This window comes from Ochotona princeps, chromosome 26, assembly GCF_030435755.1.
Source record: "Ochotona princeps isolate mOchPri1 chromosome 26, mOchPri1.hap1, whole genome shotgun sequence".
NCBI classification, from domain to species: domain Eukaryota; kingdom Metazoa; phylum Chordata; class Mammalia; order Lagomorpha; family Ochotonidae; genus Ochotona; species Ochotona princeps.
This window is the reverse complement of record NC_080857.1, coordinates 20716370-20743289: the sequence shown is the minus strand read 5'-3', so window position 1 is coordinate 20743289 and position 26920 is coordinate 20716370. Positions and strand designations below refer to the sequence as shown.

Sequence of the window (26920 nt, the reverse complement as noted above, 5' to 3'; positions counted from 1 at the left end):
CTAATTCCTTTGCCAGTATAATTTCCATTCTATTTTGAGACATAACTAGTAGCAATCTATCTTTTCGTTCTGACTTATATAATCCCAGTCTCTTGGGTGCCGTCAGGACTGTGTAACTAGACACCATCACACAGTTGCTCCTGTTAACTTGTTCCATGTCCTGATGCCTGTCATTCTTCCCTCACAGTCTGACAGCCACTACTCAAGCCACTCCAGCAGCAACACCCTCTCCAGCAACGCATCGAGCGCCCACAGCGATGAGAAGTGGTATGACGGGGACCGAACAGAATCCGAGCTCAGCAGCTACAACTATGTGCAAGGCACGTCTGCGGACAGCGGCATCGACACCACCTCCTATGGGCCTAGCCACGGGAGCAGCGTCTCCCTGGGAGCTGCCGCCTCATCTCCTCGCTCAGGGCCGGGCAAAGAGAAAGTCACACCCCTGTGGCACAGTTCCAGTGAGGTGATCTCCATGGCTGATCGGACGCTCGAGACCGAGAGCCCTGGCATGGACCGGAAAGCAGAATCCTCCCTGAGCCTGGACATCCACAGCAAGAGCCAGGTTGGCTCCAGCCCTCTGACCAGGGAGAACAGCACTTTCAGCATAAATGACGCCGCCTCCCACACCAGGTCAGTGTCCTTGCTCACTGATGCCAGGGTGCCAGCCTGGCCCCGTGCCCAGTGTCCTGGGCCCCTCCCACTCAGTGCGCTCGCTATATAAAGAAAGGTGATCTTCAAGCAGTGACGATTATTTTTATATGCTTAATGCCTTTTATTTGCCAGCAGAATACTTTAGCCCTACAATCTTAGTTATTTCAAATGTTACAACAATGTGTAGATTCATTCTTTGTGTGGTTGGATCTGGTACATATTTTTCTTAATTTTCCGATTGTATATCAAAGTAGATATAGAGAAATTTTGTGATTTGGGTTTCAGTTAATAATGGAGAATATAGACTGCAGTAGTCTTTTGAAGATACTTGTAAAAATGCTAACTTCATTATTATTTTTAAAAATAAGGGCAGTGCAGAGAGAGACCTCCTGTCTGCCAGTTCGCTCCTCAGATACCCACCACAGCCCTGGGCCAGGGCCTGCCTTCTGGAGCTAGGAATGCAGTCTAGCTCTCCCATGTGGGAGACAGGAGCCCAGTCACTCCTGCCCTCACTGCTGCCCACCCGGGTCTGCATTAGCAGGAAGCTGTAGTCAGGAGCCGGAGCCAAAGATCAAACCCAGGCATTTCGGGCTGGGTCTCAGGTGTCTTAAGTTGCGGTTTAACTCCAAGGTCATTTACATGCCCCAGATTTTAACACAATTTTAGAAGAAGAGTCTCTTCCAAGACCAACAGAACGTGGTGTATGATGCTGAGTGTGTGCTGAACAGAACCTGTCTGAGCACATCACTTTCCTGAACAGTGGATTGTTTCTTCAGTAATTGGCTCCTGACAGTGAGGGGTTAAGGATAGGAGACGTCCAGCAGACATAGCTTACATTAGATACATCCCATCCAACCTTTCAAATTAGAAAATACGCTTTCCTCTATATCCTTGGAGATCATTCCACTGGGCAAAATAAATACTACTTTTCAATTCCTGTTTTGGATTTGAGCCTAAAATCCAAAGTATGACAAGATTCTGCCTTGCGGGGAGGAAATATTCCAGCTGTCTGTCTCTTTGGGCTTCTCGGACTCTGAAGTGGTTTTGTCTTTTACGTCTCATTTTTATCACTCATTTCTAACTCTGCTGTCTTCTAGGTTTCTTGTTACTGTGTCTAAGGAAAAGCACAGAGGTCTGGTATAGGTTTGTTTTTCAGATGGGAATCCAAGCATATAATCTGTCCATCAGTCCCAGATAATCTTAATGAGAACCTCCTCTACTTAATTTGGATTTATTTCCGGTCTATGTGCTCACTGATAAGTTTCCCCTTTGAAGTCCCAGGCACTGTGGCACAAAGTATTTCACAGGTTTTTTTTTTTTTTTTTTTCTATTTGCCACTATCGCAAGGCCAGTTTAGACACAATTATGGTAGATCTTTGAACTCCATGGCCTATTTCCAAAATGAAGTTGGAAAAGTGCACTCCATTGAGTATCTGGCATCCTGTAACCGTTACAGTTTGGGAAATAGAGCGTTGGATTCAGACAGGACAAAGAAGGCGTTTGAGAAAGTGGAAGAGAAAACGAGGCATCAGATGCCTGGTCATAGACACACAGAAATCACACGACACAGAATGGTGACTTATGGTGTAGACTGTGCCTGACTTAGAACATTTCTCAGCAGAGTAGGGTATCTGTAGCCCTAGGGTTAGCTGGACTCCCAACTCTTTGCTCTTCAGTCTGTTTCGAAAGGAGGCCGCCTTTTTAAAAGAATAATACTGCATCTGAAGATGTATCTCTTGCCCTGATTGAGGACAGGAAAGTCAATTCTAGAGGCTTAGTTTACTGTGGTGTCACTGAGGAGTAGTGTTTGGAAAGAGCTGGGCCCCTGAAGCCAAAACATGGGGCTGGCTCACCATCCAACACATTCCAGGGCAGCTACAAAGTCCCCTGGAGAGGAGGCACCTGGTTTGGGATTGTCCAGATGTGCTGACTGGAGCCTCCGGAAGGCCTCAGAGGATTACCTGCATTTTCTGCTTCACCCAGACCACACAGAATCATGGAACTCATCACTTGGAAATGACACTTGTATTGAAAGTCGGAGTTGGTGGGGAAGAGCAGAATGTGGACTTGGGAAGGTGGCAATGTGTTCCACCCACCGATAGGCTGAGTCGCCCTGGGGTGTCGACTCCTGCAAATCAAGGAGCTTGGTGACCCCAGTGTGCTGATCTTGGCGGAGTGAGCTGGCTGATCACAACTTTAGTAGCTTTCCTTTTCTGGAGGAAAAGGGGGCTTAGCACCACCTGCCACATGGCTAGAGAAGCTGAAGTCACAGCAAATTAGAGTGTTCATGTCCTCAGAAGACGGGAACAGCAATTAACATGGAGCTCGCCTGACAGTGCCTAAAAGAGCTTGTACCTGGGCCTTGGCAACAAGATCTAAATTACAATGATTAAGTCCCCTGGCACATTGCTGGCTGGGCTCCGTTCCGACCCACTCTGTCCTCCAATCTCCCAGTGGATGACGGTGCAGGTTTTGTGCTCCACTCAGGAGAACTGTGCTAGTGTGGGTTGGTAATTACATAGGCTTGCTATGTCTGAGCATCATTAAAAGAAGCTACACATACTGATAACTTTCTACAATTAAAACAGTCTGTTAATTGTTCTGAGGGGTTGTTCTCTGGAACCTATGCATTTTCCACGACACTGGAAATCTAGAGATTAATTTTTTTTCAATCTCTGTTGCATGTTCAGATCTTAAAATGAACCCCCTCAGAAAATGATTTGTACTAAGCATAGAAGAGGCGAAGATAGTTCTAATTTTAATGTATTCTTCTCAGATGGATTTCTTTTTTTTTTCCTAAGAGTTCTGGCTTTGGTAGTAGACAACGCCAGCTCTTGTGGCAACCAAAGACCTTCCCAGTTAGCATTCAACCTGCTGCCCAGATGTTCCTGGCATGGGAACGAGGTTTAAAACCACATGTTACAAAGCTGGAAGCCCCACCACCTCACGCTCAGACGCACACAACCCTTGTGGAGGACACTGGCCTGACTCGTCCTGGAAACCAGACCCCTACTTCCCCTCCTGTGCACATGGGTCTGCTTTTCTCATGGCTTCCCTGCTCTTGTCGCCTGGGTCTCTGCAGAGTCATGAGGCCGGTCTGCACCTGCATGGGTGGCCACACATGCATTTTCATTGCTGACTACAAGAAGATCATTCACCTAGTCTATTCATCCTAAGTGCCTTTTCCCAGAGTGTCTGCTCTAAATATAATAGGCAGGTGCTTGATAGACTGTGATGAACAAATCAGAAATATTTTTCTTAATACTCCTGTTTTGTGCCTGTTGAATCGAGGTGTGTTCAGATAAACTAGATCCATGAAGACCTGTACATTTTCACCTCCCGTCTCTGCTGGAAACTGCCTCTACCTGTTTGTGCTCCCTGCACAGATGTGTTGGTGTTTCCCTAGAGCTGTGGTGCCTTTAATGTGTAGGTGTAGGTCTGAGACTACAAAGCCATTGAACAGCATGGATTTCTAGTAAATTCATTCCTTTATACACACTTTGAAGAGCTGTGAAGTATAACAGGGAGGAACTTGATAAGAGCTTACTTGAATTCTCAGTGGGGCTCAGGATTTGTGTCTGCCCTTTATGGGGCATATGGACACACTGGCTTAACCCTGGAAAATGCCTGCCCCAGTGGTCACTACAGCTCTAGTTCACAGATATGCTTTTGCTGGTTGACCTAATGATAATTCACCGCTCAAGCCAGAAAAGGTGTGTCTCTTGAACGGAACGGAAAGGAAGGACTTCTTATGTGGACATTAACATTGACCCTAAGGGTTGGCTTGGGTTGCCGTGGCCGACAGAGGGCCACTGTGTGTGAGGGTGTGTTAAACCTCCATTCTCTGCTTCCTCCTTGGCACCATTTTGTGTAAAAAGTAGGCCGTGCTGCTTTGCCCACAAAATTACTCAGTTGTCTTGATCTGTGATATCTCCCTCTAAATCTTTGCTGCCTGAAATTCTTTTTTTAAAATTATAGTTAATTGCCTTTCTATGACATTTTTGTAAAGATGAACTACTATAGACTCAGAATTTGCAAGTGCAGCCTCTGAAGTGACAAAAGCAGACGCTTGGTAAAAGCCACACGTGGCTCTCCATGCCTTAACTCTTGGGTGTAGATTACTGTGGCTGTCCGTGTTTGTGCTAGTGCATTTGTGAACACTTAGGATTGTGTTTTCCTGTGTTGCACAGCAGAACTCCAGGTGAACTGACACAAGCCGTCTGTCCTAGTTCCTCCAGCTTATAGGGTGGGTGGCTATTTTATCAAGAACTGCATTTACTTTTGATGGCTTCAGGGACTGAGAAATAGAAACGCTGAAAGTAGAAATTGTAAATGCCTCTTGGAGAAAGCGAAGCTGTCCAAAGCCCAGGTGCTTCCTGCACAGCTCGTCAAGAGAGCGAGTATGTGGATTCAGTCCCAGGAAGCAGTCTGGACATCCATCCGCCTCCTAGACGAGCCTGGATTCTCCAGATGCCAGCAGGTCACTGGGCCAGAGAGCTCAGACAGAGCAGAGGCTCCACTGCATTTAAAGCATCCTACTAGGATGAGAATTTAAGCAACTGTGTTTTTGTTGTTTTTTTATATTATTATTATCCTTTTTTTTTTAAACAAAAGGAAATGTACCTTGAAGAGTAGCTATTCTTTCAGAGTAATTTCTCCGTGTAACAGATCCTCCTGCTGTTCAGCATTTGGTTTCATTCCTCTAGCTGCAGCTTCAACTAAACAATTACACACTGAGTCTTTTCTAAACATGAAGACGGCTTTGGACATCTGAGATTATAGAAATATGTGGTTGGCTTCAGTTGCCTTAACGTAGTTGTTGAATATGGGTCTTTGCTGCTAACTTGGTCATTTTAGAAAAGTAAAAAGAAAGAAATGCTATTATTGTAGCCCTCTCCCTCTAGGCAAGTTAAGAGTGGAACTTCAGGAAAACAGATTCCTAGCCAATGGTACCACTTCACCAATCCTATTTCTTATCTGTAATCAAATAATACCTGGTCCACACACTAAAAAGCTGCTTTTGTGTGTAAAAGGTTATCAAATGTAACACAAGTTACAAATGGCCTTTTAAGAGGTTTTGTCATTTCCTTGTTAAGCCCTTCTGTATTAACACAAATATCTCATTACTTTTCCTTCAACAAGCATGACTTTCTTAAAACTATGTATTGATTTATTTGAAAGAGTTACAGAGATATTTTTCATCCACTGGTTCACTCCCCATATGAATGCAACAATTAGGTCAAGGAGCCAAGAACTTCATCTGGGTCTTCCACATGGGTGGAAGCAGACCATTCGGGCCATCTTCCTTGGCTTTTCCTAGGTCATTAACAAGGAGCTGGATTGAAAGTGGAATAGCCAAGACACGTACCAGCACCTAGAAACAGCACAACACCAGCCAGCCCCAAAAATGACTCTCCCCCATCTCCTGTACCTGCCCCATTTTGTTTCAACCTATAGTCTCTCTCTTCTCAAGCTTCCTGCTTTGTTGTTTGTCCTTTTTAGATACCATACTTCAACACAGCACTTTGCTCAGCCATGAAATGATAATGTTTATATGGTGCCAGTAGTGTGGGCTGCAGGTTTAAGCCCCGGTTCCCAATGCCTGGCATTCCATATCACTCTGTTGCTCAAATAAATCTTCTTTTTAAAAAAATGGTAATGTTTGTAGATACCTTGTTAGTTCCTTATTGAGTAGCTTAGCATTACATACTTAATGCATTATGTGACCCTGAGGCCTCTTCTGCACATACATGGCCACTGATGTCCCTGTACTCGTCTTTGCCCTCATACTTCCTGAATCTGCTTCCTGTGGCTGACAGTTGCTCCGTGCTGCGGTCCCTTTAATGTCCCACTTGCCAACTTAGCCATCCTCGCTTCACTTGTTTCTCTCCCCCCATTCTTTGAGAATCATAGTCTGCAGAAGCCCTCCTGGCAGACAGAGCCCAGGCCTGGATGCAGGACAGAGCTTCCCAGTGTGGAAACAAGCAAGGGGTTCAGGGGGGCCTTCCCTAGTTGTTATCTTCCATGGGCACCTCACCCAAAGGCTTGTTGTTTGTATACGCAGTCATGGCCCACTCATTCCACTCCCCTCCCCTTGGGATCAGGCCAACAACAGACTTTGCCCAGATTTTACCACAGCTGTGTGACACCAGACCAACTGCTCCTCCTGAAGCCGGCCTCAGCAGGCCTGCCCTGAAAACCATCCTTATGTGTCAACTTGGAAGATGACCGCAGGTGCTCACGTGGACAGTGACTGGTAGAAAGGGTTCTGGTGGCAGTGTGGCAGCTAACATGGCAGGTGGCAGTGCAGAAATTGAGAAGCATTTTCCTGACTCTCAGGATGCTGATGGATGATATTCAGGCTCCCCAGTCCCATGTAGTTCATCCATTGTCGAGTCAGCCAGCAGATGCAGCCCCGCTGGGTAAAACAGCCCTGTGGTGACCAGCATCCTGATTGCAGACTGGCCATCTGGCACTCCTTCTATGTACTTGACAGCAGAGTAGCCGGGCTGCAGCATGTTGGGCTCCTGCTTTCTTGGGAGCATCGGGTCAGCATGGGAAGTCTGTGAGGGTTAAGACTGCCAGAGAAGTTAGTGATCTCTTCCTATAGAGCCCAAGAACACCGAGGTAACCTCTTAGAGACTCCAGTTTAGCCATACACACAGGTTAACACACTTTGGATTTTTACATGTAGGCCACTCTCACTGAAGTTATCTGGAACCTCACTGTAGTTTTTTATTTGTGTTTCCCTAATAGCTGGACAACCCAGCTTTTTTCATGTGTCTAGTAGCCTTTTGAGTTTCAAATTTTCCTAAAGTCCTTTGCCCATTTCTTGATGGGATTGTTCATTTTGCTCCCATTGAGTTTCTGGGACTCTTTATAGATCCCAGTTTTTAATCCCCTTTCGGTTACATAATGTGCAAAGAATTTTTCTCCCATGTTGTTGGTTGCCACCTCACTTTACTGACTCTTCCTTGCCATACAGATGCTGCTTCATTTGATGGAGTCCGCTTGTGTATTTTGGCTTTAACTGCCTGTGTTTCGGGTGTCTTTTTCTAAGAAGTCTTGGCCTGCACGTGTGTCTTTGTAGAGTGTTCCTTATGTTTTCCTCTAGTAATTTAAGGATATCTGGGTGTAGGTTTAGATCTTGGATCCATTTAGAGCTGAGTTTTTTTTATAAGGTGAAAGGTAGGAATCTTGTTTCTTGGTTCTACAGACATATCCAATTTTCTCGGCAGCGTTTGTTCAAAAAACTATCCTTTCTCCCTGGGTTGTTTCCAGTTCTCTTGTGGAAAGATTAACTTGCTGTGGATGTAAAGATAAACATACTTTTTGTGCCATGAGAAAAGCTAAGATACCACATCTGTCACTTGCTTTATATATCTGCCTCTCCTTTCCTCCCGTGTTACCAGCTAATTAACATCCTGTATAATTCTTACAAAGAGATCACCTTGAAGAAAACAGAATGGCAGCATATCGAATTAATGCAGAATCCCCAGGGTAGTGAAACAGCCCAGCCACACAGTTGCCCTTAAAATATGTGAAGCTGTCAGCAACATGTTAGATCCATCACAGTGGAACTTGTTTCAGAGCCTCTTAGGGGAGCATTTCGGGTCCAAGACCTGCAAGCACGGTCAGCTTCCAGGAACTCCAAAGCAGGCCCAAGGGCAGAGTCATGGAGCAAGAAGGAGGTAGACCCGTTTTTGAATGGGGAGAGATGAGATGCAAATGTAGTTGTACTTGAGAACCCTTCAGAAGTTTGTGTGGGACCCCAGACATCCAGAATGAGCCTGGGACTCTGCATGTACACGACCCCTACAGGTGACCACGGGCCATGGCTTGAGAGCACCACTGCAGTGGCTTCACTTTGATGATCTGGACAAACATGAAGTTGAGTTTTGAGCAGGTCACAGCAATGTGAATAATACTACTGGATCCAAGAAGCAATTCTCAGTGGTGTGCATACTTGGAAGGACTATCCCAGATCTCCCTGCTCTAACAGGAACCCCAGGCTATGTTCTCCCCTCCCAATAAGCACCCCCAGTACGTTGTGCCATCAATGTGTACATTGGAAAAACAAAGATGCACCAACCAATCCTTTGAGTTTGCTTGTACCTTTGTCCAAGAATCTAATAGATTGTTATGTAGAACTGACTTGATTATAACCATTAGTGAACAGCAAAAGGTGTGCTGCTACTACACACCTGGGAGCTGATACAGCGGTACCAGCCTTTGTGTTCTTTGGCAAAACCAGTCATCAGATGCAGTGGTCTTTAAGCAATCATCCTTTAAAGGAAACACTTGTAAACAGAAACACAGGTATAATTAATCTTGGAATAAAAATAAAACATCTAGTTGTAAAAATACTGTGAGTAGAAAACACTGTCTTTGAGCATAACCCTTCCTTACATTTAAAATAAGTGGCTCATGTATCATTCATTTGACAGAATCTTTGATTAAGCAGCGAGTGCCTACAGTTGTGAGAGACTGTTCTGGGCATGGGAACAGAGTAGAGAACAAAACAAAAAAAGATTTTCCATGCTCACAGGGCTGACATTCAGATAGGGGAGACAGACCATAAGCAAGAGAAAAGATGAGCTTTACGCAGGGTGACCATCCCTAATCTGAAAAGACTCTAACATGTAAAACTTGGGATCTCTGATATGTTGCAACAAGTGGAAAATTCTACATCATGAAACTTGCTTTGTGTGAAAATTGTAAAGGATACTATACCAACACAAAGAAGTGATAGACTTCTTGAGCTGGTAGATAATGCCAGGGAGCCCTAATCTGGTCATTAAGCCTTATATATGAATGTTGAAATTGTTGAAATGCCACATTGAGTCCCATAAATGTGTACTGTGAGAAATAAAGCAAGCACATTGTGTGTAATGTTGCCTTGGGGATGTGTGTGCAAAGCCTAATTAAGCAACTGAGTTTCATGTTCAGATTTCAGTCCCATCCTTAAGATCCCTCTTTATGTAGACACAAACATTCCCAAACTGAAGCCACGCCCATCCCAAGCAGCTCAAATAAAGGAATCCCAACCTGTAGTGTGCTAGATAGTGACAAATGCCAACAGAAAGGTTGCATTCAGCAGATGTTTTAGTGTGAGTCTTGCATTTCTGGCATTTTCAGACATATCAAATCTTGGCCTTAAAAAAGATTATTGCCCAATGCATGCGTTTTAATGATGACTTCTCTGGAAAATGACGGTAACAGTTAAATGCACACTAATAGAAAGCACTCCAGAAACTGTCTGTACTGTGCATAATACTCTTTGCTTTGACATTTATAAGCCTCTTCAATGTTCCCCTCTGTGCAGTACCTTATGGCTATAACCAGTACATTAACTTTTATGCATAGAGGAATGATGCTAAATGAATATGCTGTGTGATTTACTTTCTGTCCTCTGGCAGGTTACTTTGATTTTGACCAAGCGCTTAGTCTCTGAGAGGCCCAGGGTGCTAGAGTGAGTCTAGTTACCTTTTTATGATAATGTTTTGTGGAATTTCAGCCCCGTACCCTTAACTCAATTTTTTTCCCTTTTTCTCTTTTTCATTTTAATGAACACTTTACAAAGTGCAAAATATACTGTCTTTTTTTTGTGGAGAAACATTAGGTACTTTTTGTTTTCCATCATATAATACGTAAGTCTAGAGGCCTTGTTGGAGGGCACAGGGGTGGGGCGGGACCGCCAGGTTCGCCCACCCCCCAGACCTGGGACAATGGATGTGTCTTCTGTTGCTTGTGACCCGGGCATGACATGTGGATGGGAAGGCCAGAGGGGTGTGGCCAGGACACACCTGCTCTGCTTTCCCCCAGAAACCACCTCCCCTGCCAACATCTTCCTCCCCAACTCAGGGTAACAGAAATGATTTTAGCATAGAGCAAAAACAGTAGGGCTCAGGTTTGTTTATTTGTTTGTTTGTTGTTGTTTGTTTTCCCTTTTCTTGGGGGAGCCAGCCCTTTCCAACTCTGTGGCTTTTCTGAATGTGGATAAACTGAAGCTATGCAAAGGAGACTGGGCTGGGTTTGGACTCCATGGGCTCCTGAAATCTGCCTGCTTCCTGTCCTCCCCCACCGGGCCAGGACTAGTCCCTGTTGGTGAGGGGATGTCTACCCCATGACCTTGCCCTTCAGGACACCAGGTGCTCCTGAACACAAGGTGAGCAGGTCAGCCAGGTGGGGGCAGGGTGAGGCTTCCTGCCAGGGTAGTCCCTGTCTCCACCCCCAGCCACTTCTATCCCTGAGCCTCTGAATAGCTGGGCTCAGGTGTGAGCTCTGTATTCGCACATACATGTTCTAGCATACAGACATGCTCACACACACCCATGCTTGTATAAACATGCACACATCCGCCTCCTTGACTCCCACAGGGGCAGGGACCACCTGCATTTGCAGCCCTCATAGCCCCCCCTCTGCCACAGATCTGCCCAGATCTTCACCTCCTTCCCAAGGCAGCCACCTTCCCAGGGAGGCCTGGAGACCAAAGCTCCCCTGCCATGCCCCATCATGGAAAGTGTTGCGAGGGTCCTGCTGTGTCTGATCACCACCCCCGCTGTCCACCTGCCACCCTGCCTCTCTGGGCCTGATGCTGCGGGCTGACCGCAGCTTCTGAAAATCTTGGTCAATAAATTCCACACCCGGATGCCCCTGACACTGTGGGAGGTCCTCTTCCCGTTGGTCCCAGTGTTTCACTCTGCCCCTTGGAGAGAGCCCTCCTTGTCCTGGGGTCAGATCTTGAGGCCCAACTAAAAAGCAGGATGGGCTGGGGGTACATCCAGATTACATTTAAAGAGATCTGTCAGGCAGATGGGGCCTCCTTACCTTAATTTTAAAAACAAAGATAGTCATTCTCCTGGATCTGAAGTAGTGAAACCCCATGAATGTGGACCACCCAGTCTCCCGCAACCCCTTGCTCCTCTTCTCCATCCTGACAGAGGCCCAGGGACTGACTCAGCCCCCTTTCCAGTCATTTACTGTTTGGCAAGTTGGTGTGAATTGAGAAACAACATGCATACCTTTAAGAGTACACCTGGGAGAATTTTCACCAAGTGAGTGTGCCCATATAGTCACTGCTCAGATCAAAAACTGGAACACTGCCAACATCTTAATACCCACCCATTGCCTTCCCCAATCACGCACTCCTCCCCACAGCACAGTCCGCAGTCTAAGCTCATGGGCTCATGTTGCTGAGGTTCAAACTCAAGTTTGGACATGGTATTAGTGGGCAGAGCTTCCTCCTGCTGGTTCACTACCCAAATGCCTGTTAACATGATTTCCTTTGCTACATTGGATTTACATTGTAGAACATTCCCATAACTCATTTGTCTGCCTGCTAATGAATATTTGAGTTGTTTCCAGTTTGGAGATAATGCAGATCCTTACTCACATTCCTTGCTAAACATGTGCCTGTATTTCTTTTGAATGTTGAGGAACATAGTTGCCATATCCCAGGCTATGCAAGTACCATTGTTCAGCTCCAACAGAGGTTGTGAATCAGGTGGCAAAAATGGTTACAACAAGTGACACTCCTGCCAACAGTGTGTGAGCAGTCTTGCTGTTTCACATCCTTTGTGGCACTTTATATTGTGGATCTTTTTATTGTAGCTATTCTGGTGGCCATGCAGTAGTCCATTTGCTCCTGCTTCGGTCTGTTGTGCCATCTGGGAATTGAACCAGTGAGTGGAAGATCTCTTTCTGTAACTCTTTCAAAATAAGTCCTTTTTTAAAAATAATAAAGTGCCCTTGGAGGACAGAACTGTTTCTTATTTAAAATGCAGACTAAGTCCCAGTGACTGTCACCTTGAGAGCAGACAGTTTAATTATAGTGAAAACCAGGGAAGGCCAGTCTGCCTTCCTCATTACTGTTTGATGAAAATGCATCGTTGGTTAACAAGCCTGACCCCAGACCCCACTTTCCCAGCTGACGTGCAGACCCTGGCTTGCCCCTATGGGTCATTTTGTCTGTCCTGCTTCTCCTCAGTACCATGAGCTCGCGACACTCAGCCAGCCCCGTCGTCTTCTCCAGTGCCAGAAGCTCCCCCAAGGAAGAGCTGCACCCCGCCGCCACCCCTCAGCTTGCTCCATCCTTCTCATCATCGTCCTCCACCACTTCTGGTCCTAGGACCTTCTACCCCCGCCAGGGGGCCACCAGCAAGTATCTGATTGGATGGAAAAAACCTGAAGGGACCATCAACTCCGTGGGATTTATGGACACGAGAAAGTAAGGGTCCTGGTGGTCCTGTTGGTCCTGCTGGGTGGCCCCCCGGTAACATGACAGAAACCAGGAAAGTGCAGGTGGTGTCCGGCAGCAGCGGAGGCCCCACTGGGATGGGGGGCACTAGTTGGGTGTAAGAATAGATTTTTTTTTTCTCTAGGTAAAATTTTTCCTGTATTATTTCCCTGCCTCATTCTTCTAACCAGATACACGAGGGCCTTCAAAAGTTTACGGAAAATGTAGACTGAAAATACCAGACATGAATTTTAAAAAAAAATTGCATCAAGATTTATCTTTAAATTCCATTTTTCCATAACCTCTTTGAAGTACCCTCGTCCAGTGCAAAGCATTCAGCTTGAGAGCTTCACTCTCCTGAGAGAGAGTGGGTCCCTGTCCAAGCTGGGACTGCTCTGTGTTGAGTCTGTGGTGGTTATGTCAGCAGGTGGCTTCCCACAAACTTGTCCTGAGTGGGCCAGCAGAGCCAGAGGGAACAGTAGACACTGAGCAAGTGTGAGTACCCCTGAAAATAAAGGCATGTTTTTGTAAACTCCCAGTGGCCAAGCACATCGTGAGGTATTTTTCAGTTGTGGTGCTTGTGTCCGCATGGAGTCTGCATGTGTGTCATTCAGAGCCTGCAGGCTTTTCCCGAGCCTGCCGCTCACGGTGGCTGACAGCTAACTGTCCCACGAGAGAGGGACTGGCGTGGCAGATTCCTTGGGGTTTCCCATCAGCCTTGGCCTCCGGCAAGCGTTTTCACACATGCTGATGTTCCACAGAAGGGACGTCGGATGCCTCTCCTGTGGTATTTCTCTACTCCCCTGACTCCCACCATCTCTTTGCTCTCTCCCAAGGCGTCATCAGAGTGACGGCAGCGACATGGCTCCCGCCAGGCTGCGGGCGTCCACCCGGGACCTCCGCGCGTCCCCCAAACCAGCCTCCAAGTCCACCATTGAGGAGGACCTGAAGAAACTGATCGACCTGGAGAGCCCAACGGCTGACTCTCAGAAGAATTTTAAGGTACAGGACAGAGCAGGGCATGCAGCCAGGGCTGGGCCATGGCCCTACTTTCCCAAGGAGTTGGGGGCAGTTCCCGCTTCCTGCTCTCACCCCATTCTCCTAGTGGTTAGTTCATAGTGCTGTGTTCCTCTGGCCACGTTTCTTCCATTCTTGCTCATGTCCACCCCTATGGGTGTTTCTCCTGCAAGTAGGTCTCGCGCGAGGCGCACAGTCCTCCGACATGCCTTGTGTGGCCCTGCCTCTCAGAATGCTATGGAGGTGCCCACAGCTCCCTAGTCCGTGGGTTCAATCTCCTCACAGGCGCCCTCCGCTTCTCCTCCCCACCCCCAGCACTCAGGCCTGGCTTCTTCTCTGATGCTGACCAGCACAGTGTGACAGAGGGGCTACCCGATGGCGGTCACTGCGGCAGCTTTCCGCAGAGTAAGCGGCTCACTCCACATCCACACCTGCCCCAGGGTTCCTGTGACAGCCGCCTTCCTTGGTCTCAGTGCAGCCTGTGACGGCAAGCACTTGTTTGCTGTTTGCGTTATTGTGTCAGTGTGCCAGTGGCTGGACCTGGCAGTGAGTGTCGGGAAGGGCTGCTTCCGGCCCAGCACTGGCCCTTGACGCTCTTTGATCCCCTGAAGTGTCCAGCCTCACAGTGCCAGGCTGGGAGCTGGACCTGGCAGTGTTGTGCTGAGTGGAACATAGTTGTACCAGATGTGTGTCAGGCAGCGTGCCAGGAGAGGGAAGCGCATCCCTACACAGAAGTCATCCGTGAGTTTTCTGTTGTCTGCATTCCAGGGTCAATGGTTTGTAGTATAATGTTAGAGATGGCACTAAGACTTTGGAGTAGATTGAACATGGGAGCTGGAATATTTCCTTATCCACTCAGCAGCTTCCCGCTGTGATGAGAGCGTGGGAGGCATGCCAGGCTGAGGGGCTGAGTGCTCTTGCCACCTCCAGCTTCCCTCTCGTGTGCACACGTGTGTGTGCTCCCCCAGATGTGCCAGGTGTGCCTCCCACACCTGACAGCATACCCAGGGATCACCCTGGAGTCGTGCTAAAAAATAATTTTGTACTGTGTCACTAAATCATTTTAAGCACCTAGCCTTTCTCGCTCTCTGTAATGTCTGTCTCTTAAGCCTGCCTGTACTGAACAGTTGTGACTCATCATCCCAGGCACAAATGGTTTCCTTAGCAACCTTGCAAAAGATAGTAGCTGAAACTTAATCCATCAAAACCCAAAGAGGCATATTAACATTTTTAAGTACGAGTTTCAAAATAGAAGTTATTCCAGGTTGTTTTCCCTTGAGGTTAGAGGAGAATCAGATCTGCCCTGAGAGGAACCTTCTCTCCAGTCCCAGCTTCACAGTTTCAACAGTGGGCAAATTTCAGAGCACTCATTCTTTTGATTTCCTGCCTTGCCCTCCATCCAGGTCTTGGCTTTTATTTCCAAAACCACTTCACCATTCCTCCAGAGCTGGATGCACCTTCAGGTGTGCCCATTAACACGAGACCCTCTGCAGAGATGGCGTCTATGGGAGCACTGGTGGGAGTTGGGGTTCCACTGAGCTGGCTCCCTCCGGCTCCCTCCGGCTCCCTCCGGCTCCCTCCCTTTTGAGCAGCTAAGCTTTCAGACAAGAGCAGCCCAGCAGCTTCTGGAAGAGAACAGACACTAGCTATGGCTTGAGAAACTTTCCGGGCCACTCCTGGCTCAAGACTGCAAGCCACTGCATCATGTCAAGTTGTAGGGCCAGCTTCGGGTTGTGCTGCCTGAAACCCACTGACCTGCCACATCAGCTTTGTTGGGTAGCTGGCATTGTAGTTAGATGGCAGGGGCACTCCCAGGCTGATCGGCCGGCAGAGCAAGCTGCCTGCGGTGGAACACGGCAGCATTCCCACCTCTGCAGTAACAGCAGGACCAGCAGCCTTGTTTTGCTGAGGGCTGCGTCGGTCCTGGCAAGTGGGCACACATAGGGCAAAGCAAGAGTCATCCCAAAGGGTTAAGCTTCCTGGGGCTCCCACATGAGCGGGAACTGGCAAGGTAAGAGGTGGCCAGGAGAACGACCCATGTAGGCCTCATTCCTCATCCGTGAAATACGAAGATATGATTCCAAAATGTGTTACACCAAATAAGCTTATTTTATAGTTCCATTTTTCTGTAGCTTTTTTGAAGCCCCTTCATTAGGTTAGTGATGGCCACGTTAAGGCTGTGGGGTGCCCCCACACCCCTGCCTTGTGAAAACATCGCATGGGCATCTGAGCCTGTGGTTTCTCTGATGGGAGTTACATGGACCTCTGGGTCCCACCTGAGCCTTTCTTCCAGCCACGAGGGATACTTTCCCAAATCCCTTCATCCCTTCCTGGGCTTGCACTGGCTCCTCCCCCATGCTCCTTTCCAGAGGATGGCAGCCCAGGGCAGGCAAGGACCACTCTTAGGAATGAGATACGTGTGTACTCCTTAAATACAAGTGGCAGGGGCATGGGTGAGCAGCCAGCCCCGTGATTCTGGGTGTTCCTGCGTCTGTCCCCTGCCCTGCCTCCCAACAGTGCAGCACCTTATAACTTCTAATGCTGCGTGCTGCTGACAGGGATCACGTTTTATGTTTTTCTGAAGATTGATTTATTTGAAAGGTAGAGTTACACAAAGAAGAAACAAAGATCTTCCACCCACAGGTTTGTTCCCCAAATGGCAGGAGCTGGGACCGCGTTCTGGGTCTCACACGGATAGAGGGTTCCAAGGCCTTGGATTTTCCATTGCTTTCCCAAGCCATCACTAGGAAGTGGAGTAACTGGGATGTGAAACAGCACCCAAATGAGATGCTGGTGCTGCAGGTCACCCTTTGGCTTCCTTTGCAGGATGGCCCCAAGAGCAGGTGTCCGCAGGTTAGACACTGGAACTGTTCAGAGACTTACAGCCACAAGGTTCACGGGAAGCTCACGTGTTGTCCTCACCCCCGGTTCAGTTGATATGTGCACATCTGGGTGGCACGTTGACGGGCACAGGCCACATTCAGGGCTCTGCTTGCAGCTCCTCAACAGGGTAGCAGCAGGCAGTGCACCCTGCAGGCCCCTCACAGGGGCTCCAGGGCTGGAGAGGCAAGTCCCAGACAGCATCCTCGTGAGCCTGCATACCCCCAGCCTTTACCTCTTTTCTCTTGCAGTTCCACGCACTATCCTCCCCTCAGTCCCCCTTCCCCAGCACCCCTACCTCGAGGCGGGCACTGCACCGCACGCTGTCAGACGAGAGCATCTACAGCAGCCAGCGGGAGCACTTTTTCACCTCGAGGGCTTCACTCCTGGACCAGGCCTTGCCCAATGATGTCCTCTTCAGCAGCACGTACCCATCCCTCCCCAAATCCCTGCCACTACGGAGGCCTTCGTACACTCTGGGAATGAAGTCTCTGCACGGTAAGTGTACCTTCCGTTGCCCCACCCAGGGCCACTCTCGGGATCACTGGAAGTCCTAGCCCTGTGCTCACCTGAGCTTGCCCAAGCATGTGGGTGGCTGGAGATAAGGCCCTCTGCTTTTTGCCCTAATGGGGCCTACACCTGCCCCAAGATTTCTTAAATAGTCATCTGCCCCACTGCCAATGCTCTCTGTGTGTCAGCCACACATCTGTATGGTCATTCATGCATTCGCAAGCAGTCAGCGTGTTGACTGACGTCAGGATGCTATCCGTGGTGTCAGCCACTCACCTGTGCAGTTAATCGTTCATTCCAAGCAGTCACTTAGAAGGTTCACTGACAACAGGCCCCTCCCTGAGTGCATTCTTGCCCTTGGCCTGTGTGTGCAAGGACTTCCCAGTGTTTGGAAGATGTGATTCATAAATGGATTTAGGCAAAATAACATTGAAATCCCTGCTACAAGACATTTTCCTAAATTGTGTATTATGAAACTACATAGACATTGCAAAGTCATTTAGAACAAGTTAATTTCAAATTTATTAAGAACTTGAATTCACCTTTTATTTGCCTTGTGCACTGTGATCTGAATAGATTCCCCCCCTTAAAAATTTTGATTTGTTTAGAAGGCAAAGAGAAAGCCATCTCCCATCCTCTGGTTCACTCCCCAGATAGTCACAGGAGCTGAGCCATGTCTAAGCTAGGAATCTGGAAATGCATCGAGATCTACCATGTGGGTTGTGGCTCAGGGGCCCGAGCTGGGTGCGAAGCAGAGCAGCGAGGACTCTGATACACAGTACCTGGCAGCTCTGCTCTGGGGTTCCACGCCGTCCCCCAACACCGGGCCTCCCCAAACGCCCTTCCCTTCGTCCGTCTACCAGCACTTTCTTTCTCCTGGAGTGGTAGTGCAGCCTCCTCCTGGCCTGCGTCATTCTTAAGCTGTCAGCCTCCTCCACAGCGGTCCCACGTGCTGCACTGCCAGCCTCCCGTCCCCCAGTAGCACCCAGCAGCTCTGGCTCTGTGCTGGAAGCCAGGACCACAGTGACCTAGGCTGACACATGTACTAGTCGCTCTTCACCAACGGAATCCACAGAAAACCCTGAGCTGTGGTGGCACCCTGCTTCCTTCCTCTCCTCACCCTCTCCGTGTGGAGTTTTTACTGTTCCTCCAGTTCCCACCAACCTTGAGTGCTTATTTCCCTGCACCTTTTTCTAAACCTACACAGCCATGAAAATAGCTCCCTTTTTGTGAAGCCCTGTATACCTGTACCGTGTCCAGCCAGGAAGTCCACATAGGATGGGGTCAGCAGCCCCCTCTGGCTTGCCTGAAAGCCAGGCAGTGGCTGTGGTGATTGTAAGTCTTCAACTGAGCAGGCCCTGCCATGTTTAAGTTCCGCCATGGGGGAACAGAAAGGCAAAGTGCAGGGATTGGGGAGTGTTTCTTAGTTACCTTAAGGTAAAGGGGCAGGAGGGCTGCAGGTGCCACACAGAAGTGTGTGCTGTCTGCTTGCGCGTGGGGGGAGCAGGTGCAGCTGGAAGTGAACATTTCTAACCTTGCAGCATTGGCTTCCATTCTCTCATTTTAAGCATGTTAATAACCAGCAGCTACACTTCAGAGTAGTTCTTTGTGTGCTTTGAAAGGAAGAATGAGCACTAAATAGATCCTGACCTACCACGCTGTTGGAACAGACCAACCAGTCAGCTCCTGCTGCTGGGTCCAGCCGTGCCAGTCACAGGGAGAGAGGTAGGCCTGCAGGCACCATCCTCATTTCCCCCTCAGCTGCAGCCTGGGTCCTGGGGCATTTGCATTTCATGGGTTCCCTTCCTCCTGTCTGCCTCCACAAGCTGAGCATAGCACTGTCCCTGGCAATGACAGAGCAGGGCATCGTGCCTCCCTGGCCCAGGCAAGCTAAAAAATCTTACGGCGCTTCAGTATTTGTGTTCAACCAGGTGTTTAGAAAGAGCTAGATGTTGGATGGCTATATCCCAAAACTGAGCCAAAGAGTGAGTTGCTGTGTGATGGCTGTGCATCCCAGGAAAGGGGCTATCTGGACACCACTGTCACATCCCAGCAGTCTCATGGTGCTGGGCTTCTCCCACCTTGCTCCAACATGGCCCCCAGCCCAGGCCCAGGAAACCTCAGTGTCCACAGAGATGAGGCTGAAGCCTCAGTGCCCAGTCCAGGCAGAAAGAAGCCCTGCTATCCCCTACCATGAGGGCACGCCCTGAGCCTGGCCCCCAGATCCCGCTCCTCCGCGATCCAAGCAGCCATCGAGTGTCCTTGGAACATGACTCACCACTGAGGCGCAGGACAGGGGGACTGGTGGAAGCTATTTCCTGGTGCAGGTCGGCTCTAGAACGAGCATTCATGGCGGGCTAGATTCTGGGAACAGGTGATTTACACATGTGTTGTGGTAGCAGGAAGCGGCCACACTTCCCAAGTGGTTCTCTTAGACCTTATTCTCCACCCCTTCCTGCAGGAGAGTTCTCTGCCTCGGACAGCTCCCTCACCGACATCCAGGAGACTCAGCGGCCTATGCCGGACCCTGGCCTGATGCCCCTGCCCGACACTGCTGCCGATCTGGACTGGTCCAACTTGGTCGATGCTGCCAAAGCCTACGAGGGTGAGTTCGGTAAGATCCACGCAGAATGGCCCCAGACCCTGTGGAGCCCCACACAGGAACATGCAGAGGCGGGATCCAGTCTCAGTGGCAGCACAGCACCTGCACAGTTGACAGCCAGGAAGTGCAGCCTCAGGCTGTCCCTTGGGCATGGAGAGTTGATCTTACCCATGTTGGGGCCCAGGGTAGAGGACTCTTGCTGTCACTTGGCCAAAAGGACCACATGTCCAGAGGAGGGGGTCTTAGATCACTTCATGCAGGCAGAATTGCTGAACACATCACCCCAAGTGCCGGAATGCTGGGTCTTCTTTTCTGCCTCCTAGATGCAGGCGTTGTCCGCACGGTTCCCCCACAGCCTCCTGCCTGTGTGCTCAGAGCCAGTGCTGATCCTTAAAGGCTCAGGCCGGTGCTGAGGTTTGCTGACATGAAAACACAAAAGGAAACAATGAGTGCAGAACCTGTGCTGCCCTCAGGCTGTCAACGGGCTTATGAGTAAAGACTAACATTACACCAGAATTGTTGGTGCTGTTTTTGTAAACTTATGATAACAGATGATTGTTTTATTGTTTATTGTTTACTCAGGGCCAATTAAAGATTGCTATTCAGTCAAGTTTCAGTTGGGAGGGGAAATGTGTCAGACCACAGAATCGGGCAGTCACGAAGCCATGGAGCCATCAGCAGCCCCCGTGCCACCTTTGAGCCACCGTTGATGGCAGTTCCTTAGTACTAATGTGATTTTTCAATCTGTTGATATTCATCTAAACTATTGGATTTTTCTGTAACTTTACATTGGGATCCTGTAAAAACATGGATGGTAAAGCAGGCTAAGGCATGTGAAGGTGGGACTGCATCTTGTGGGAAATGTGGCTTCTTCCTGCAATTCCTGGACCATGGAATTAGAAGTTGATTTGTTATAAAATTCATGCATACAAGGTCTTCAGAAAGATCGTGGAAAATACTTGAGACATGCATGGATTTCAAAAATGAAATGACCTTTAAATTCAATTTTCCACAAACTTCTTGAAGTATCCTGTTTTCTGGAGTTCGAGAATCTTAATTCTAGCCCTTCAACTCGAGTACATCAGCAGCCAGCGGAGAATCCGGGCCTGAAAACGTGGCACGAGGCCTCCTTCCAGGGAAATGGGTGGCAGCCAGCTCAGGGACCAGGAGGGAGGGCAGAGACTGGGGACTGACAGCAGCCCTGTAGAGAGGCCCAGCTGGTATCCCTGGGGCCTAGAGCAGGAACACTGTGACAGGACAGTCACACATCCTGCACCATCCATGCATGCTGCCTGTTGACTAGGATGTGGGGGGACCAGGGGCACGATTCCAGACACTCACAGTCTCTCCTCCCCTCTCCAGTCCAGAGAGCCTCCTTTTTCGCTGCTAGTGAAGAAAATCACCGTCCCCTGAGTGCCGCCTCCACCAGCGACCAGCTTGATGACCAGGCTCTGGCCCAGATGAAGTCATACAGCAGGTTGGTCACCTGGTGGCATGGGCAGACTCCAGATCCACAGCTGGCCTCTCTGGTTTCTGACAGAAGGTTGGCAGTGTGGACAGTGCGGACTGTTCAGGCCAAAAGGGCATAGTTGCCGCAGTGGAAGGTGTCAGGCTCTGGGTGGTGTGGCACTACAGGTACTTACTAGGGAGACCTGGGCAGCTTGAGTCAGGTACAGGATGGAGAAAGGCAGCCAGGGTCCTCGGGCTCCTTGTCCTTGGCCCTGCAACATGGCAGTATTAGCACTTATGTGTGAGAACATGTGAAATCATCTCGGGTGTCAGAGCACTTGGGCTGATTCTGAAACACATATTCTTCCTTCCCAAGGGTGTTAAGATACTGACTAGTGGGTGGATGGGGGCGTGGGCCCCCAGCTGCAACTGTAGAAATGGTTACCCCCCGGTGGCCTTGCATCAGCCACCCTTGGGATCCTCTCCCTCGAGGCAGAGAGCCAAAGCATCTTTGTCTGCCCAACTACTGTCCCTCCCTGTCCTTCACTCCTCCCTCCGCTGCAGCAGCGGCTTGGACAAAGCAAGTTACTAGTTGGCTGCAATTCAAGCCCCAACCCTTGTTAGGATTACCATTAAAACACACTTACACACCTGAAAATTCACAACAGGTCCTTGCCATACTGAATCATTGGGCTTCAAAAACCATTTCACAAAGGCAGGGTCTTCACCTGGGGATGGAGGAGTGGGGGCAACCCAACCAACATGGGCTGTTGTCTCTCCCCCAGCAGCAAGGACTCCTCTCCCACCTTGGCCTCGAAGGTGGACCAGTTGGAAGGCATGCTGAAGATGCTGCGCGAAGACCTAAAGAAGGTAAACACCTCTTCTCCAAACATCCTGCCCAGGAACCTAGAGCCCTTTCCCAGGAGCCCTCACGGGGCGGGGCGGGGCCCAAGTCCGCACAATACACAAGATCCTTCACTGTCCTGAGTCCAGAAAAACCATTCTATCTTTGAACACCTTGGACCCTCAGCCAAGCTCCTGCAGGCCCCCTCCCAACCTCCGTAGCCCTTGTGTCATGTGTAGGTGGCTCAGATTGCTACATGCTCCTCGCCTGTTCAGCAGACACAGACCTCAGTAACAGACGTTCAGTGCACAACACCCATGTGTTTCTGTCCCAAGCTTACTCTGGAGCTTTGGCGCTCTCTGGAAGCCGTGTCTGCTGAGGCTGGACATCTGGGAGCCTGGTACCAGGCAGGGTGCCCCAGGGTTCAGTGGGTACAGTCAGCCTGGTCCCAGCACTTCTCTCCTGTGCTCTGCCTCCCAGGAAAAAGAGGACAAAGCCCACCTGCAGGCAGAAGTGCAGCACCTGCGAGAAGATAACCTGAGGCTGCAGGAGGAGTCCCAGAACGCGTCGGACAAACTCAAGAAGTTCACGGAATGGGTCTTCAACACCATAGACATGAGTTAGGGCCGGCCAGGAGGTGCGGGCAGGGCAAGGCAGGGCCAGCCGCGCTGTGTCCTCAGAGCTCCTGCCCCAACTCCCAGTGTCACCCCTCCCAGAGTGCACAACACAGCAATCGCAGGTCAGCCGTCATTATCTGCCTTTTGTAGAAAAGAAAAACAAAAAAACTAATTTTAAAAAGTAAAATAAAAGTTTAACTGCTAAAATGTGAATGTCTTTATTTTTTTGCACAATATCCTTACCTGTTATGTATTAAAAGAGGAAGCCGGGTCGAGGAGCAGGGCGACCGGGCCCGTCCACCTTCTAGCTGCAGCTGCTTCCCTGGCCACTGCAGGGGATCCAGCTCTCCCTTGCCATCTTCATGAACGTCACGGTTCCTAGGAAAACAAATGGGGTTTAATTTTTTTTTACCTTGTTAATCTGGGGAAGTGGAGAAGGCTTTTCCTTACCACCTTTCCTAAAATGCCTGGTGAGGAACACGCTTTGAGAGAACACCCTCCTGCCCAGAATGGCTTGTGTGTGAGCCAGCACCGCTTGCACCTGCCTCCCAGACTACGGCAGGAACTGCCAAGGCACAGCCACCAGCCTGGAAGCCAAGAGGCACCCGTGGGGTCCATGGGCCATGCTCCTTCGCAGGCCTGTGTGGTGACGTCACTCCTTCCAGCCAGGCCTCTTCAGCTGAAGGGAGCATCATCACGAACTTGCAATCCAGCTCACTACAGCTTCCTGGCTCCCAAAGGAAACTACCTACAAGCACCTAGAGCTTTTATCTGAAATTTGTATAGATAAAATGTGGCACAATTGGTTTTTTGGCCTGCTCAATAGCACTGTTCGTGCATTTATAAATCTTTCAAAGCAGGACTGCACCAGAGTTTGTAACTAGGGAAAGAAAGTAACGGTGAAGGTCAAACAGCGTCCCTCCTGGCTTCCTTGCTGAATGGCCTGCCGTCCACACGTCGCCACGCAGGACTAGGGCTGGGCACCTCCTGCACCCTTTTGTGGCTCCCCCAAAGCGCTCTGGCACAGGAACAGCTGGAGCAGTAACTGTCCTGGCCAGCACTGCAGGCGCTCAGCACTCCCAACTGTGGTGCAGAGTCATGGGCTGGGCAGCACTGCCTGACCCGGGGGAGACCCCTGTGTCCCTCGCCCTCACAGCAGACACCTCCGCCTCTTCGGAGGCGACGCTGATGCGAGGGGTTCAACCCTCGCCAGGCACCAGTGAGGCAGTTCCCTGCCCCCGGTTCTCAGCAGGTTCCTCTCCAGGAAGGATTAGCCTCCCCTCCCCAGCCACCCTATCCCACTACCAGATCTTTATGGTACAGTTTCATTCATGATTGTCATTTTTCCATGGGACTTTTTCTTTGGGGGGGCGTGGGATCGGGCTTTCGGAATGCTTTGTAAAGATCTGCACCGCCTGTCCCTGCGATTTGTGCAGAGGCTGTATACTACCGGATACCTCTTTGTACATGAGAAACTGCTAACATCCGAGCATCCCCAAGTTTGGCTGAGCCTTCCAAGTTTAGTTCCATTTTGTTTTACCTTTGGTTTGGGGACTTGGCGCAAGCTATTTATTAGAGTTTTGCAACAGAGTTCTTGTTTGAAGCCTCTAAAGACTACTTGTAAAATTCAGACAATAAAATTCATTTTAAACACTCTTGTAAAACGTGTTGGTCTTACTGCGCGAGGGTTTCTTGTCTGCAACACCACCCAGTCCTTTTGACCCCTCCTGGTAGCCTAATGTTTTCATCAAGTCCCTTTAGCACTGAAGAGGATGCTCCAAGGTCTTTTACCCTGTCTGCAAGTCCACAGACAAGTCCTGTTTTTCTCCCTCTCTGTGATTTCAAAGTGGCAGTGGCGCTCTATAATCACTTCCCTCTTTGCTGCCCATGTGTGGGTTTTCCATAACAACATTGCCATTTTCTGAGCCAGCACCACTTCAGGCTAACAACTGCACCCCCAGGCTCTCCGTGTCAGATGCCGGGTGCCCAGGGAATACAAACGCCTGTTAAGATTCGACTGTGCAAAATATAATTAGGGAGGTTAATCTACTGGAAAGAAATCAATGCCTTCAAAGCCAGTCAGAGCCATTTTTAAACTCCACCACTCTACTGCTGCTCTCCAGTAGTGCGGCTAATTGAGAGCCAACAGGATCCCGTCCCTTCATATGCCTCAGCAGGTCTACAAATTCTAGAGTGACAAGATTAAAATGAGACTGGATGCCGCAAGATATTCTAATAAGCCAAACAATGTGTGTTAGGCTGGTTCTGCCTGTCGTCATTGCTGCTGTGGGGTGGGAGTTTCGGGGGGAGACCCATTGGTATGGGGGAGGGAGGAGCTTCACCCCAGAAGGTGGCTGTCGGGTGCTGCATTCTTAGCTGGGGATAAGTGATTAATCAAGGAGAGAGGATGCAGACCCGGTTGCTGTCTGTAACTTCTTCCTGAATGCAGGAAAAAAGCCCAGAACCAGGTCCCAGAGTAGACACCTTGATCAAGCACACAGAGCCAAGAAAGTCCAGGCTGGGCAAGTTAAAGCCCTGGGTGATTTTGAAAGCATGAGGACGTCATTGGTAATGTTGGATATGTTTTCCATGCAAGGACCTTAACACTATGGCTCATGCAGGGCACTCATGCTTTGATGACAAAAGCATGTGACTTAGACTAGGGCTCAAATTCCACCCATCTGTGTCCTGGGGTAAATTACCTAATCTCACCATGATTTCATCATCTGGTAAAAAGGCAGCAGCCTCATATATTTAAGTATTCAATGTAACTGTGTCAAGACAGTCCTGGGAAAGCTACGGACACCATCTCGATGGTTCCCATTGTATTCCATTTCTAAGGTCTTTGCTGTTGCTTTCCCAGGAGACAGTCCTGACACTAATAGCAAACCAAAAGGGAAAGAAGCCGAGAGAATTCATCTGTTTTGCTAAGTATTGGTCAGGTGCATTTACACTCAAGGATCACCTGGAACCTCAACTCAGTGTTTTCATTTGCCGCTAGTTCCCAGGCGAGCTGGGGATTGCTGTGCAAACAGAGCAGGAGGATGGGGTAACGACCCCAGCCAGCAGCAGCAGCAGGACAGGAGGAGGTGTGAGGACAGCAGGACTGGGAGCTGGCCTACACAGCCCCCCACCCCCCCGGCCGCCCCACAGGGAAACAGGCTCCCTTGTATCTAGAGTTGATCTACTGAGAAAAGAGAACTTCCTCCCCCTCCCACTCATCACTGCACAGGGGAGTTCTCTTTGCCAGAAACTTCTGCCCAACTATTACAGATCTCTTTGTTGCTTCAAAAGGGCCTGATGTCTTCACCACCCCTAATTACAGGAGATGACATCTGAAGATGGGTCTTGTCTAGATTTTATTAATTTTTATAGGATGCCCACAGTCCCCAGATGGACTGTAGACTACTTTATCATCATCAAAACTCCCAGAACAATGCTGGCTATGCCATCACTGATCAGCCAGCCCCATGCACACGAGCTGAAACCCCAGCTTCATCTAGGGTTCCCATCTTCCCCCCGCATTGGCCCCTTGGGCATCAGTTCACCCACCACACTTGCACCTCTCCTCTCATTCCTGCTTGAAGCCAGGAGCCAGCCTGTGCACCACCCTGCAGATGTCGACTGCTCTCCAGGGCCCTTGCCTTGACAGCTGAGACCAGAAGAAACCTCCAGGTTCCCAGGCCAGGAAGGCCTCTGCACCATTGCCCTACCATGGCCACAGTCCACCACCTACACATGTGGGCACACCCAGTACTCAGGAACCACATGTACTTCTCAGCTTAGTACTCAGGAACCACATGTACTTCTCAGCTTCTAACTCATCCCTGGTCGTCGGGGAAAACCCACTTCCCTTTCCTTTCTTGCAGCTTCCTCCAGTCCCATCCCTTTAGGTTGCACAAACACGAAACTTCTCTCTGCAAGCAATCACCATGACTGGGCTAGACAACGTCAGCTCATCCCCACAACCTTTCCTCAGCAGGCAAAACCTCCTACCCCACTGCACTGTAACCATGCACAAACATGGATTATGCACAGCCTTGCCTGACAGGCCATTATCCCAGCAAGCCCTTGCCACAATCCAATTTACCGAGCAAGAGACCAAGCCAAGA

At 49.4% G+C, this 26920-nt stretch overlaps 1 protein-coding gene across 10 annotated transcripts in view; it reads left to right on the top strand.

The window, feature by feature from the left end:
- Nucleotides 1-23529, top strand: part of SIPA1L1 (signal induced proliferation associated 1 like 1) — a 313038-nt gene extending 289509 nt beyond the window's left edge. For 9 of the 10 annotated variants that reach the window (XM_058655252.1, XM_058655253.1, XM_058655255.1 and 6 more), the window contains 8 exons: nt 188-630; nt 12641-12880; nt 13726-13891; nt 17038-17284; nt 19758-19901; nt 21261-21375; nt 22133-22217; nt 22672-23529. In XM_058655252.1, the coding sequence (XP_058511235.1) occupies nt 188-630; nt 12641-12880; nt 13726-13891; nt 17038-17284; nt 19758-19901; nt 21261-21375; nt 22133-22217; nt 22672-22815 (1584 nt within the window). In that variant the 3' untranslated portion in view covers nt 22816-23529. The remainder of the gene's footprint in view (nt 1-187; nt 631-12640; nt 12881-13725; nt 13892-17037; nt 17285-19757; nt 19902-21260; nt 21376-22132; nt 22218-22671) is intronic. The other variant, XM_058655258.1, reaches the window with a different exon arrangement.
- The last annotated feature ends 3391 nt before the right edge of the window (nt 23530-26920 follow it).